The sequence below is a fragment of the Anopheles nili genome, chromosome 2 (genome assembly GCF_943737925.1).
Source record: "Anopheles nili chromosome 2, idAnoNiliSN_F5_01, whole genome shotgun sequence".
In the NCBI taxonomy this organism is placed as follows: domain Eukaryota; kingdom Metazoa; phylum Arthropoda; class Insecta; order Diptera; family Culicidae; genus Anopheles; species Anopheles nili.
In genome coordinates, this window is record NC_071291.1 from 31,002,301 (window position 1) to 31,018,276 (window position 15,976).

Below are 15,976 nucleotides of genomic sequence, written 5' to 3' on the forward strand. Positions count from 1 at the left end.
ATAAATCAGAAGTCGACAAAACTCCTAATCTATAAACCGACTGTTTTATACGATACTAATTACAAGGGCGTTTGTTTCTCTTTTAATTTACACTTGATTCATCTGTTTTTTTTTTGCGATTATAGATAGGTATACGCGTTTCGTTTGTACCGGATGGACCACTACCTCCTAAATCCCTTCGACTCAACTTTCTTTATCTTTCCATTACAATGCTTTCTTCTTGTCTTCATTCTTTACCATTTTCAAGATTCGCTAACGTTTTCATTAAGGATTTCATTCTTTTTTTGTTATACCTCTTTAATACATAATTAACTCGTCCGCAAAAACGAACGACTTCCAAAGCTGGACCTCTAATGCGTCATAGGATGATTTTTTTAAAGTTGCTATATTTATACCTATTTGTGACCCACAGAAACGCACAGATTTGCTAACGAACGGGCTTCGTTGAACCGTTGCGTTAATGTTGTTTTTTTTGTGATTTTTTGCGTATTCTAACGACTTCCCCTCGAGTTAGTTTCACTTTTACTCTCGCTGTAACGGGGCAGCGCTGTGCAATTAAACCGCAAGGAAAATAAAAACATAAAAGATACACTGGCCGATTGGAAAATTTCATTTTACCTAATCAGCAAGAGCCGGCTTTCTTTCGGCATGGTCACTTTGAATCAAAACTGAGAATAGGCACAAAACCCGCACGAAAATGGATGATTGGTTAGCATACCACCCTGTACAACCTCCGGAGAATCAGCACTAGAAATTATCTTGAAATCTGTTCCTAACACACAATTGGCATAAAATGGAACCAAAATCACATTCGCTTACTCCCAGTACGACGTGCTTTTGAGGTGCGTACGTGGGATGGGAGAAACAAGAAAAACTGTTGCCAAATCCCAAGGATTTGGTTAACAACAGGGACTTAAATTAATAGAGCAGCACTATCCGTGCAGCCGAGCAAAAGAAGAATAAACCGAACAAATAGGAACGCAGCCGTATGACAAAAAACTAATCTTATATACACGTACGCTTGATGTTTCATTTATCCATCGATTTTGCAAATAATAAGAAAATAATAATAATGTTAATCTGTACGATTTTCGTCACGATGCATCCTCGCGGTAGAGCGCCCTCGACTGCTGTTCGACTTACTGCTTAACACGCACCTTTGTGGTTTCCTCTTCCTCCGTCGTGCTACTGCTGGTGGTGTGTCCCGCCTCTCCGGAAGCGGACGCATCCTTGCTCGATGAATTCGACTCTCCGCGGCGCACGTAGATCGGTTCGGCCCCACGTACGCTCTCCTCCGTTATACGCACGCCTTTGACGTCAGAACCAGGCACCTCAAACATCGGTTCCAACAGAAGTGTTTCCTACGATTGAAAGCCAAAACGTTACGTGACCACTGTATAGCGCAAGACCCTAACCCGAGTCAGTACGAACCATTATTGCACGAAGTCCACGGGCACCCGTTTGCCGTTCCATCGCGAGTTGAGCGATCTGTTTAAGCGCCTCATCCGTGAAAGACAGCTCCACCTGATCCATTCCGAGCAGCGCTTTGTACTGAGGCACCAGGGCATTTCGCGGTTCGGTAAGAATACGCACGAGCATGTCCACGTCCAGACTGTGGAACGGCACCAGCACCGGGAAACGACCGACGAATTCCTGCCAGGCGAGAAACAATGTCAAGAGAACGCACGGTAGACAACGCTAGACTCGACGCCAAGCACGTCGTTATACTTACCGGAATCATGCCGAATTCAACGAGATCCTTAGCCTGCACCTTCTTCAAATTGGCATCACGCTCCACCTGATCGTTGTCCATCGGCGATGCGGACGCCTGGGCCGCGCGACGTCCTTCCGACGAGGTCGCCGGCATTCCGAAGCCCAAGTACTGAAACGGAGAGCACAACGTGAGAATTATACGCTTCCGCAAGCGGCATGTCCAGAGGCTTTGCACCGGTCAGGGACATCGCAGCCGGATTGACATCCGTTACCTTCTCATTGAGCCGCCTCGCGATCAAGCGATCCAATCCGGTATACGCGCCAGACGCCACGAACAGAATGTTCGTCGTGTCGACCTGCACCGTCTCGCCGCGCAGCTTCCGCGGAGAGTTCCGCTCCGGCACGTTCACGATCGTGCCCTCCAGCATCTTCAGCATGCCCTGTTGTACGCCCTCGCCGCCAACGTCTCGCAGCTGATGGATACCGGGCACGGCACCGATCTTATCCACCTCGTCCAGGAACACGATGCCCGTTTGGGCTCGCTCCACACTGCAAATCGGAAAACGCACACAAAAATCGTTAGACATGGTCGGCTCGGTCCACCGGAAGGCGATCATCCCTAGCATCCGCTTAGCGTACCTGTAATTGGCATCCTGCAGCAGTTTTGCGATCACACTCTCGATATCCTCACCGACGTAACCGGCCTGCGTTAGCGTCGTACAATCACAGATGGCAAAGGGAACGTCCAGGCACTTGGCGATCGTTTGCGCCAGCAGCGTCTTACCCGAGCCGGTCGGGCCGAGCATCAGAATGTTGCTCTTCTCCAGCTTCAGCTCGTGCGTCTTCTTGTCCAACAGCTCCGACCCAGGATGGTGCGCATTAGCTCCACCGTGTCCAGAAGCACCACCACCGGCCATCGGTGGTCGCGGAACTTCCGACGGAGCCGAACTCATCATAGTATGCCCGATGCCGGATATATGCAACAGATCACCACTGCGGGACATCGAATCGAGCTGTTGCTGCTGCTGTTGGGCTCCCGCCGACGAAGATGCCGGCACCGGCAGGTTGTGGTAGATGCGCTTGTAATGGTTGTAAACCGCCACCGACAACACCTTCTTGGCCAGTTCCTGACCGACGACGTGCCGATCGAGGTACTCCATGATCTTCTTCGGTGGTGGGGGTGGTTTGCGGGCCCCCTTCGGTTCCGCATCCTTGATCGTCTTCTTCGAGTCCACCTCCGACAGGACGACGAAAAAGTGGTGACACTTTTCGCACTTAACGAACCGCGTCGAGCTGACGAACGTTTCGACGTGCGTGCAAGGATCGCCACATTTCGGACAAGACAGGGTGTTCTTTTTGTTCGGTGGTTCCTTGCCACCGCTGCCACCATCCTTACCACCGGCCCCGGAGGAAATCGATCCTCCGCCACCACCGCTTGCCGTCGTACCGGTGCCAGAAGGACCATTACCGCCGGGTGGATTGTTGTTGCTGCTGCCCGTTCCGCTGCCACCATCCTTCGATGACGATTTATCACAGACCGCGGAGATGTGCAGTGATCGGTGGCCGTTTCGGGAGAAGCGTCCGGTGGCCGGTTGTGATGAGGACACGCCCTGGGATGGGCTGATGGAGCTGTGGCTTCCGGCGACAATCCTTCGGGTGGAATCGCTCGCTGTGATGGCGGATGAGCTGGGAGAGAGCGCGGCCAGACTGCATTGTGGATGGTGAGGCTGACACTGATAACCGTTGGGTGCAGTTAATGACGATACGTATATGAAGCCTGCCGATGATGAATGGGAATAAAGAATCGAAATCGTCAATAAGAACCCAAACGCATGCCTGTTTTAATGAGCATAATCATAACTGGGGTTGAATGGCACCCTACATTAGAACGGCGAGAGAAAGCGAGAGCGAAAGGTTGTTTGAGCTCATGACAAAAAGCAATGACGAAGCAAGTCGCGCTTGAATTTCTCCTTACGAAACACGAGCTAAATGGCTGGCAGAAAAATAATAATCCTTAGGTCGAGAAACAACCGCAAAGGTCAGCACAGGGAAGTGAGTGATGAACTGCCTGGTTACTCATTATCTGCCCAGGCCGGGAGGTATACCGAACCCGCGATTCAAACGTTCCATTTCCCGGCTTCCAACCCATCAACATGGCCGCAGCAAGTGACATAATGCCAAACTTCAGCCATCAGCGCGCGCGGCGATATTAGTGTGAGCTAAAAATTGCACGAACCCTTTCACTGGCGGCGTTCGGTAATTCCATGGGCTTATTTTTACATACCACACATGCTTGCCGAGCGATCCGCCGCAACCGCCGTTTTTATTTGACACTTTGACCTGGAATCGCAACTGCGAAAATCATTACCCTGCGCATGATACACGACGGGGAGGAGAGAGGGCGACATTAGAAAAGGCACACGGGGATCCATGATCCATCGTTGACTGTGAATAGATCATAGACCTCCGGGACAATAAGCCTGAGAGATGCGCGGGCTGATGTAACTCACCCAGCGATAGTGCGTGGAAGGTAAAAAAAAGCGACAGTTCACATGAAGGAATCACTATTTAGTGACAGCCTTTCAGGGTGTTTTGGCAGTGCACGAATCCTCCTGCGACCCGACACGGTCGGCGGAGAAAGGGCGAAAGCGACGGACATCTAAATTATACCACGGGCGCCATATACATTTCCCAACATAAAAAAGAGGCCCCCCCTAACGGTCTTCTGCGACTGCGCACTCACTGATGTGAATTTGATGCCCGGCGCGAGATTAGGACTACCCACACGGCATCCAAAAGGAGATGCAAATCCCAAATTGGATCCACAGCCACAGACGATCAGCCAACCTAAGCCAACCTGCGTACAAACCAGGTGTTACGGAGGCCGCGCTTGAACAGCCTGCGAGAGTGTCTTTGCTTAGACCCTACCGTACCAACATCGAACAGACCGCACACCGCTGATTGATGCTGGCGATGCTGATGATGATGATGATGATGATGATTCATGGACACAAACAGCTGGCTGCGTACAATAGCCGTACAGTTGAACGTAATTGGGCGCACCATTAGGTCATAAAACCCCGTAACTATCCAAACATTATCCGAGCCACAACGCTCAATCCTAGCACTGGAGTGCCGCGTTCGGTTCGTGTGTGTTTTACAGTCCACACCAGCAAGCACTCTCACTTCCTTTGTGTGCTGAACTGCAGCCCCTCTGGCGCAGCTGACGAGCGCCGGGTGGCGAATAATTTTCCCAACGAACGCGCCCTCCCCCCTAGCAAATGGCGCAGACTTCCGTGCCCAACCCAGCCTAGGCCCTTTTGCGAGGTGGCTCCCTCCCTCCTCTAGATGGGCAGCCGGAGGCAGGTGCTAATAAACAGTGCCCACAACCTCCCCGTGGTCTCGAGAGATCACCACCGAGAGATCCTTGGGCGCCGGGCAGAAAGACAGACATAAGTGCTCACGCGCTCGCGCGCGCGCGCGTGAGTCGTTGCGTGTGCAGCTAAACTACGCGTGAAATGGTTATGATCGGCAACAATGGCCGTACAGTGGGTCGTGAAATGGCAAACAAATGCCACGGGTGGGTGCAAGGAGTCGGTGGTGATGGTAAGTTGGCGAGGGAATTAGGCTTCGCGCGCCAGTGCACGATTGTGGGGCAGAAGAAGATCGTCGGTGCGATATTCCCACGGCTAAACGCACTAACTGTAGCTCCCACGATGCGGGGTGGAGTTGATATTTAGCTCTTTCAAGGTTACGATGTCTTATAAATGCGTGAAATTGAGGCACGACGACGGCAACTGGCTATAATGCAAAGAGGACGCTGTGGTTGACTCCGTTTTTGGGTTTGGTGAGATGGAAAATTAACCTAACCCCAGCCCCCATCATTCAGACTGTTCGTTAGAAGCAATACCCGCCGAATGGAAATGGGCGCATTTTGGAATTGTACCTCGGCAAGGAAGGGTTTCATTTTTTAAACGTGCTGTCGCTGTTGTTGAAGCACCACCGAATAGAAGGGTTCGTTATGAATAAAAAGCCCCTTCTCTACCCGCAGAGATTGCACCATCAATCAAACGACGTGCCGTGTGTGAACGTTTTTGGTGGTTGGATTGAAGTTTTGCCAATGTAAAATTATAATAATTCGTTACCCCTCAGAAATGCCCTACATACTGGAGGTCGTACGCAACGCGCCATACGCACGTTTCCATCGTCGTACAGGGAGCTCCTTCAAATTACATCATTGCTGACCGGGTGCAAATGAATTTACGCGCGTTTTACGATACTAAGGCGCTCCCCGATTGGAAAGGTTTAATAATCCGAATGACCAATCCTAGCGACAGTTATCAGGTTCAAGGTCCATATAATCTACAATCACCTCCATCAACACCTGAATGCATTTGGGCTCCTGTTGAATGATGGAACTTCCTAACATAAACCATGCCCCAACGGCTGAAGGATGGACATCTTCGCGGTCAGTCCCCGCCTGAAGCTTTTCAATATGTTAATCAAACAAAATAATAAAGTGATAAATTGTAGCTTCCGCAGACTGATGGTCAACGTTGCGTCTTAGTCATCGGGCGACGGCATTTCGGCTCGTCTGCCCTTCTTCATTAAGATGCCAACCGCAGCGAAACGTAGGAAATCAGTGGAATGGTAAGAGACGATGAGGATCACACGCTGCTGATTGCGAGGGCAACCCCTTTGGTGCTTTGGGGGGCACAAACAACGCCAGCAGCAGAAAAGGGCTTTGTTTACTTGGCGCACATTCAACCCACCCGATCAAACCCAGCTTTTCCCCGCGAGCGCCCTCATTTGATTGATGATCATCGCTCGACACACGTTGACTTCCACCCTATGGATTTGGGGTTGATTTGGCGCGTTTTCCCGGCCCACTCCCTCTCGGGTTCCTAATGAACATTTCGTTCGATCATCAGCAGCAAGATCACCGACTGGCGCTAATGACTTGGCGCACCGGTAAGGATAGCTGAGTAGCGGGTCGGCGAGGCGTCACCGGGGTTTTTTTTTAACTTTCCTAATTTTTCAGAGCGCCACCGTAGCCACCACACCCCCTTTTGCCGGGCGCTGCAAAAACGTCCACCCCTTTTGTGCATCCGTGACGGCTTGCGAGTGGTGACGGCTGCAACAATGGCGATATGGATTATGGAGTGCTCCATTCAGTTTGGGTTCGAGAACACTTCACACATCTTGGACCGGCGGTGCCCCAAACGGTCACACAGAGCGTAGGGTGGCGTAATTCCACCACAAAGAAATCGACAGACCGATGGAAGGCTGAGGATTTGGGGGTGCTTTGCTAGGCCAGCATCGACCTACGGCCGCCATCGCAGCAATTCAGACAATCGCTGAAAAGCTTCACGGTGAGCTTTTTTGGGGGGTGTGTGATTTAGAGACTGCAAGCGAACGCGACGAAGAGGTACCCGATTTGGTTTTTTAGGTCACCATCCGAACACGCCACCTCCGGACCGTGACCGTGCAAAAAAAAAGAAAAGAATAACGATCGAAATAGGCCCACGACGGCGCGATTGCGTTCGGTTGTGGAGAGTGTTTTTTTTTTGTATAAAAGTCCTACGACGGCAACAAACAAGTGTCCTAGCTATCACTAACCCTGGAAGAAGAACACCACAGCAAGTGAAGGATGTGACGTGCAAGCCAAGGAATACGAATCTGGGTCAACAACTCACTTAAGTTTAATACACTGATTTGTGTACAGCCGATACGAGGCCATCCATAAAACAAAACGCCACCTGACTAAAATAGGCTAAGATAGGTCGAATATGAGATACGCTCTCGCTTAACAATGCCCACTCGCGAAACATCGTAGGCAGGCTTCATTATGCAAAAGTTCCCATACAATTGACGACAGGACGAAATACAACACTCCACCTTTTGGGTGCTCACCGCTATTTCACCATGCTACGAAGCAAATGAAGATACCCATTAAATAATCATTTGCAAGTATTACAACGAGCGATCGATCAAAAAAATGATATTACCCGAAAATGGAAGTGAAAAACGTATTTACGCATACGCTTTGTTCGCGTTCGTGCTATAATATATACGCGTAATCTAGAGATTCCCATGTGCACACGCAGCGCTAAAGCACACCGCATAAATAATCCTTAAAATACCGATCTTTCATCCCGTGGCCCGCCCTTGGGTGGCAATGAGGGAGGAACTTGCAGCAAACCGCAACGCAGGAAAAAAAAAATAAAGACAAACTACCGACGCAAACTGGAAAAAAGTATCCAATCACCAAGCGAATCGAAACGGTTCGCGCAACCGCTGATGAGGTGGTTTTGTGTTGCAACATGCACGCATGCCCTGTCCCATTTTCAGCTGATTCCCCACGGCAGCCAGCATAACTGAACAGGCAGCAGGGCGCACAAGGCAAGTTCGCATATTTTTTTCACCCACATTTGCGCCTTTGGTGCGGACTTTTTGGCATGGCCTTTTTTTCCACACACGACAACAAACGAACACACTTGGCATGTTTTTGGGGGGTGCGATCGATCGATCGTCGATGATCGCGCACATCGTGCAGATGAAAGGGCATACTGTGCCAGGGCGTAAGGGACCCTCTCGTAACGTGAACAGCTGCCATTCGCCGTTCGTTCGGGCATCTGGAAGCAGCCTTTGGGCCCCGCAAGTGCCCGTTGCATTGTTTCGCGAATTTATGACCCACGTTACAGTGCACTCTCTCCTTAAGTGGCGTGCGCGCGCGCGTGCACACAACCTCCTTATCGATACGGGAACGGTTCGTACAGCCGACAAGCAAGACGGCATGTTCGCAACGGTGATTATGACCGTTGTGACAAGCCATCTATTTTCTTGCGACTTTGCGCAAAATAAGGCAGCACTAACGCGCCGCCTCGCTCCGGGGCATGGAGGCAAACAAAAATGCTCACCCCCGGCTGACTTTCAACCCTTCCCGTTCAGGGTGTGAAGCAAAAAAAAAATGCATTACCGAAAAAACAAAACGCTGCAAAAGCAACGAAACTGTTGCCGCACCGCCAGGATGCACGGGTATAATGCTAAGCTAAGCGCAAGCGTTTGGTTGCCTTCTTTTGCTTTTGAAGCCTGCGAAGGGCGAACACATGCGCACGTGCGCACACGCCTGCATTTCGCCATGTGCGTTCAATGTGCGCACGAACGTGAGCTGCATTACTCGCGCGATTGCGCTGCGCCACCTCCATCACGCACGCCGCGGCTGACCTCGCGATTGCAGGCGTGACTTCTCCGGGCGGGTATGTGCATGTGCGGGTCGTGGGTGGTTTGGGACGAAACACAATCAAAACAAAAACCTCTTCACCACACCGAACTGCAGCGAGTGAAAACAGAGTCAGTGGGATCAGTGTGCGATGTGGAACAAAGTGCAGGAAGGCGAATGTGTCGCAACGCGACGCATGTGGCGAGCTGTGGCGAGAACGTGCAGCATTTTTGCCACGCCACCGATTCACCGTGACACACGATCGCGTGATTTGCAAGCGAAACGTTAAAGGATTTCTAACCGCCACCGATTTACACGCACTAGAAGGTGGATTGCGTGCGGTAGCGAAGGCTGAGGACAGGGATCGGAGGAGGTGTATATGGAGTGAAATAAGATGATGTATCAATTCAGCAGGCACATTTTATTGCCATTGCGATCGTAGGGCTGATAATTAACGACAGCGCTACAAGGACATTTGATTATTTTTGCCAGTTTCACGAAAAAAAATGTTCGTATTTGTTCACATCGAACCTAGCCATAAATACGCTGTTCGAACGCGATCAGCGAGTGATCCTCAGCTTTCCCACAAAAAAAGCCCACAAAACACACATGCTACCTCCTGATAAAGATGCGAGAAATCACATCAATTAACAATAAAACGCGAACGCGACAGGAATGCTCGAAGAAGCTCGAATGGAGAAGAGTACCGCGCACTTGTCGCGATTGGTATTCCGTTTGCGCATGACTGCACCCTTAGTCATCTCGTTCCTTCTCTTCTTCGCTTGCTGAGGGTTGCGCCTCGCGCTTTAGTTCTAAAATCGGCAAATGAAAATGACCTTGGAACCAAAATATTTGCCTATCAACTCCCCCCGGTCACATTATTGACCTTAAGCGGCACTGCAGAAACTGCACGCCCACAGAAACAAACGGCTCGAGTGTGCTCTTGAGCGAGCACGATCTCTTCCACGCTGCGATCCACTCACGATCGGGCACGATCATGGACACAACTTTCACACATACACAGGCGAGTTTATTTGGCGAGACCGATGATTAAGCTTGATAAGATTCGAAGACGTGACACCAGCAGCGCAGCACACGCAAGTGATAAACAATTACGTCCGCAAACAGACCGTTCCCTCGAGCCGTGGGACGCTGTCGCTGACACTTGTGGCTGACGTAGGACGCGAGCAAAAATAGGTAAACATTTCGCTCGAAAGAGAAAAAAAAGCAACAACCTACCAATAAACAACACACCAACCACACAACATAACCCCTAAACACAAACACACACTTGGCACGTAGCTGCGACAGAAAAGTGGGTGGTGATCAGCACATCGAGTGACGGATGGAATGGCGTTTGTGCAGCAGTGTGCGTTTGGGTGCGAGCTCCATTTTCCTCGTCCGTGTCAGATCAGCTGATCAACTTGGCTACCGCGCGTACTGCGGTAGGATCTGGCCACGTTTGCAAATTGCGTTGGAGGTCAAATGGCGTCTGGTGGTGGTACCAGGAGTAGATAAGATAGCCATGGACGGCATTATCAGCAGTAGATTGGACAACCAATGAAGGAGGCTACGTCAGAGAGCACGACTTCTCGGGACGCGGCATCGTGTCGTGAGGAAGGTGTCATTTAGTGAAACGATCAGATACCATCGAACGATCTACGTTGCCGCCATTTGCCACTACTAGGCGGCAGGACGGGGCAATATGTTACTCAGCCAAACGTCGGGTATTTTTTTTTTTTGCTAGACCCACCATCGACACTCCTCATTTACGTCAAATGAGCCACAAATTGGATGATAAATCGCAGCCGCACCGGAGTAAATCGCAGCAAGGCGCCGCAGATATTTTGACAATCATCAACCGACGAGCCCGCTGGGGGGATTGCCCACGAAATCGATCGGAAGGCAACATTCCTTACTCGGTGGTTGAGTCCGTTCGAGCAAAGGCTCGGCTACAGCCCTCCAATTCTCGAACAAGCCTGATCGTGGTTGGAACGGATTTTTTGTGCGGCAATTTTGCAACATCAACAACATGGCACACTTGTCTTTTTTTTACACAATCTCGAGGGCTACTTCGACAAGGCAGTTGGATTTTAGTCCCATAAAAGCCGCTTTTAGTGTCCTCCACACAAACACACGTCGACCACACCAATAAAGCAGCTCCACACACACACACGCGGGAAAGCCTCGTGGATCGCGGTTCTTGCCAGAACCCAACTCAAAGCCAAACGAGCTACAATTTATTCACCTGTGATGGATCTATTAGCCTCACCATGCGCGAGAACGGAGAAAAATGATCATATAAACTTGCCATATCATCATACAAGCCGCCTAAAGCCCGCCAACTGCTGACAGACGATCGTCCTGGTCTGATGGATTTCGGGTATTTCTTTACCCCCCTCGTCGGTAACTTTGGCGCCCAACATTCCGGCGCCAAGTGCTGACGTCGACCGAGCGGAACATGGTAATGTATTCCTTCCGAAAACCCACCCCAACAACAACAGCACCGAAAAAAAATGGTTGCAAAAGCTGCTGGGAGATGATCGCCACTGAGCCACCGAAGTCAGGGGCGCCTTGAGACAGGCCTTGTGAGACACGAAGGGTGTATTCTTTCGCCCCCGGCAGTGGTTGATCTCTGTCAAAACCTTGACCTTGGTGCGAGGAGTCCGTGCGTGGCGATCCAACCAGTTCGGAGAGCCCACCGGATAGCGTCCAGTGGCGTTAACGCACGTTAGGACTTTTTCTGTCTGTTTGTTTCCTCTTCATTCCACCGAACGGTGATTTTGGGTTTGCGCGAATTTCGACAAACGCAAGACAGTGCGCCGGGTAAACATCCAAATCATTACCAGTAAACTTAGCCCAGGCTAGCGGTCGCGTTACGGATCGCATATTTATTTTCGATTTATTCGACCGCCTTCGGTGGTTACATAAATGGGCATCGATATGGCGTGTTGTTCGGGCAAAGCTGCTACCGTAGCGACGTTGCGTACCATTTCTTTGCCAGCACAATAGCACTCGACAACGCGGAGGCTTCCCTGGCCTTGGGTGTATTAATTGGGCAACAAAGCAAACCAAGCAGCAATTGCTCTTCGAGCAAATCAACGAGCTGTTTGCGAAATGGAGCGTTCCGTAGCGCGGTCGATTCATCGCTGCGAGTTTCCGAATGATTCGGCCGGCCAGTTGAAGTTGAAGCCGAATGGTTCGGTGAAGTAAGGATTAGCAAAATGCGTATGTGAAATGTGAACTGAAACTATGCAGCAAAGAAATCGAGTTTGGACGGATTTGAGCCACAAAAACGTGGGACCGGAATTCGAGAATTTATGCAAAATTACGATGCAGATGAAACGTACAACAAAAATGCATTGCGAAGCCGTTCAGCGAGCAATAAAATTCGATTTCACCACCAAAAAGCTTCTGCTGAGGCGAGCAACAAATCCTCTTAGCGTTATTGTCATGTTTGGGGAAAAACTAGTCCGGTCATTCGTTCGATCGTCCCAAAATGTTTGCTCCATCCAAGAACCTGCTTGTCTAGTGAATAATACTCATAAACATTGACGTATCCCCCCCCCCCCCCAAAAGCCGTAGAATCCTTGAATGCACCTCGTTCGAATGCATCTTAACGCGATCGGTCGTGCAAAATGCGAACCGGTTCAGGGAGCGGTTCACATTTTCGAAAAGCGGAGGCGTCTCGATGAAGAACCGAAGAAAGATGCTTATATGCTCCGAGCTCTGAGCTCCGAAACTGCATCATTAGCACACCCCATGCGCCGGTAGCCATACCCAAGCCCGATGCAGAGAAGCAATGATGCGTTTGAGTGATTTGCCTTATGCAGGCCAAACAGCACACCATCATCATCACAGAAACACCATTAACGTGCATGGCGCGGCTGCTGCAACTTGATCCTTCTTTTCTTCTTGAATTGCGTCCTCGGCACGCAGGGTGGTTGTCCATCCTTTACTGCCCCTGAATGCAAGTAACGACGATGTAACGAGACGCGGCCACTTCTCGAGACCGAGACCGAGTGGGAGCACGATTCGCAGGAGAAGCACAGCAGACGACGTCTCGTTAAATTGTGTCACGGACACCCGCGTTCCTGGAGCGTGGATCCTGATGGTGGCCACGTTATCTGAAGCAACCGCGCTCTGGAGGGTGCCACCGGGGGTAGCACAACAAAAAATATATTTAATTCTTTTTTCATTTGCTTTTCCTTATGGTTTCTTGCGTTGTCCTTATAGTACAGGGCTGGAGAGAGATGTCATTCATGTCGCATGATGGCGAGGATTACATCAGAGCCGTTATGCTGTCGACGATGTTCTATTCATTGTGGAAGCCATCAACCAACACGTCAAGGCAGGCAATGGGCCATTCATTCGCTTTCGGCAACTGCTGTGTCCCGTTTACATCAAAGTCGAACCGAGCGAAATGATTCGAGTTACAATCGTCGCAACGAAATTGTGAAAACACAATCCCAACAAAGCAATTCGGCCCTGATTGGCGAGAGAATCGTCCGATCGTTGTGCTGCTTATCGCAGCACACGAGAAAGATAACGTACCCACGGGCCGCTTGTTTTTCTCTATCGCCAGTGTGGTTGGGGGTCGAAATACCAAACAAAACGATACCACAGCCGAATCGCAAAACGAACAAACTGGCAACCGTATTAGAGGCGTTTTCAAGACTGTTTGTAAAACAATCAACACTTGCTGAGCTTTCCCGCGCCCAAGCGCGGTTCCACTCGGCACAAACAAACGATTTCCATCTTTAATCAACACCTAAATTACTCACGCCGGATTTGGGAACGAACGAAAGCGAAAGAACGCGCAACTTAAACGCAATCTAGCTCTGAAGGACGCGTACGCTCACCTCAGCCATCCTTCCTCCAATCACATAATCCTTAGCCAGTTACCGCACGGTTTCCACATCATCTACGGTCGTTTGTCAAGTTCACGCCCGATATCGGAACGATCGGTGGAGGCGCCCACTAGGTCGGGAGGAAAAGGGCTTTCGGGGGGTTTTTTTTTAATTGCGGATTGTCCCCGACCGCGGGAAGGTCACGGGATTTTAATCATCCCGTCGCATCGGGCCAAGCCTCCCCAGAGCAGGGCAGAGCCTCTCTTGTTAAATTCGCATCGATTTTGATTGGGCTTTTGGATTTTTATCGCCACCGTGACATGCGCACGAGTTTGTTTTTTTCTGTCCGTCGATTACGCAACACGCCACTGTAGTTGCACTCGGGGACTTCGAAATGGCTAAGCCGTCCGCTAGTTTGGACAAACCAGCTAAGCCTATTATGTACCGTTTTATGACTCTTTGCGGCTTTGCGGCCAGTCCAGGCGCGCACGTTCGAGGTGATCCGTAGCGTTATCTGAAGCGGCAGCGATCGAACAAACGCGACAGACCTCGACCTTCCACCGAGACAGCCAAGACAGCGGGTCTATCAATCTATCGTGGCGCGTCCGAACACCTGAAGGCGATCATCTCCTGCAGTGTCGGCCTCGCTGGCACGTGCCTTTAGTGCTGGTGGGTGGAAGCAAATGGATTGCTAAAATTCATCCCTCAGCAACAACCCGCAATCTTTATCGATTTGACTTAAAACAAACAAAATGCACGTCCAATGACAACGTCGGAAGATAGTAGACACATTAAGACGGACGGCTGGTCGTGGGACGTACACTGAATTGCTTACGATTATTGCTATCATAATCCGATGGGCATATTTGGGAGCTTGCGAACCGGTATGAATTTTTGGTGAATAAAAATCCTTCGACAGAGAGAGAGAGCACAATAATCCCACTCGTAGCCACCGGTAATTAGCACCCAGGCGTCGTCCGAACTAGGATGCAGTGCAAAAAGGTAAACAACATAAAATGAAATAATTGATTCGTTAACCATGTCCCCAATGAATCCATTGGTGGTGCCATTAGTGGCGTGATCCGGCCAGCGAGCCTCGCAGCGAAGGGACAGTTTTCGGTGATATGTTGAATGGCAGTCCTCACCTTTATCCTTTCCCTAAAAATCAGGCACATATTTGCACCGGTTCACCTTACGATCTCCGGTGCGGGATAGGCGAGATTATCGAGAACGGTGAGCGATGGGGTTTTTTGAAAGGATTCTGCACAATTACACCGGCGCGTACGAGTACGTGCGGCTGCAAAGCACTGCTGTAAAACCAGCTCCTCGAAGTGCAATAAATAAAAGCATTCCCAACTCCAGAATGCATACCTTACCACCTGGCTAGTGAAGGTCATTTTTGGAGCATTCGAGAAACAACCGCGAACCAAGTCAACGATCGCCGTCGTTTACCCAAGCACAGGATGGCGGTGATAGGAACACATCCGCTCGCATTCGATTCGGTTTGGTTGAGTAGGTATGGAATTGAAAAACGATCGAAGAATAAAAATATCGTTTTAATTTATGCAGTTATTAAAGAGGATGAATTCCTTTCAAACTATTTTCTTCATATAGCTGTAGTGGAATGTCCATGGCGATCAGCAAAAAAGCATGATCAAATGTAGCCATTGCTGCGTTTAAGCAAGTTTAAACAATGTACCTCTGATTAAAAGCAAATGTCTAACACGTAGACCAAACTCTTACGGATAATTGCAAAAAAAATGCTACATTGATACTTATTCTAAAAAAACGTTTGTAAACACTTACCAGTGCGAATGTTTGAACTTTTCGGATAAATCGCCAACCGCCCGATAGTGAAGCTGCTGCGTACGCTACGCATCTCGAACACACGCGAATTTGATGGTTTCTCTTGCGATTACAACTCCGTCTGACGCTGGAATCACTCGGTTCCGGTGGAAGCTAAATCCTTCCTGCTGCTACGTCGGTTCGCCTTTTTCTTAATTCACAACTTCCACTCACTTGTTCACAGTCGATTGCTTCACTTCCGCTAAAGCTGGCACGATTTTGATTGTACTGTCGATTTTGGTCACCGAAAACTTCCAATCGATTTTTCTCACCTCAGTGGCACCAAAGTGTCAATTTAAACGAAAACTGAAATATAATCCATAAACCATTAGCACCGTCGTTGGGA

At 49.9% G+C, this 15,976-nt stretch overlaps 1 protein-coding gene across 1 annotated transcript; it reads right to left on the reverse strand.

Moving 5' to 3' along the window:
• Positions 1 to 43: 43 nt before the first annotated feature.
• On the reverse strand, positions 44 to 15,700 carry LOC128726257 (ATP-dependent Clp protease ATP-binding subunit clpX-like, mitochondrial). Its single transcript, XM_053820058.1, has 6 exons — positions 15,592 to 15,700; positions 2,353 to 3,490; positions 1,986 to 2,262; positions 1,733 to 1,882; positions 1,432 to 1,653; positions 44 to 1,361 (listed from the first exon to the last, which is right to left on the reverse strand). Exons 1-6 carry the CDS (start codon positions 15,662 to 15,664, stop codon positions 1,140 to 1,142), a joined length of 2,082 nt encoding a protein of 693 aa, XP_053676033.1. The 5' UTR covers positions 15,665 to 15,700; the 3' UTR covers positions 44 to 1,139.
• Positions 15,701 to 15,976: the final 276 nt, after the last annotated feature.

Bases quoted from the DNA above. Each gene is read 5' to 3' on its own strand.
- LOC128726257 (XM_053820058.1), bottom strand. From the start codon at position 15,664: ATGCGTAGCGTACGCAGCAGCTTCACTATCGGGCGGTTGGCGATTTAT. The intron at 2,263-2,352 runs GTACGCTAAGCG...TCCGATTTGCAG, and splicing joins CTGCAGGATGCCAATTACAG to TGTGGAGCGAGCCCAAACGG. The intron at 1,654-1,732 runs GTAAGTATAACG...CTCGCCTGGCAG, and splicing joins TTGAATTCGGCATGATTCCG to GAATTCGTCGGTCGTTTCCC.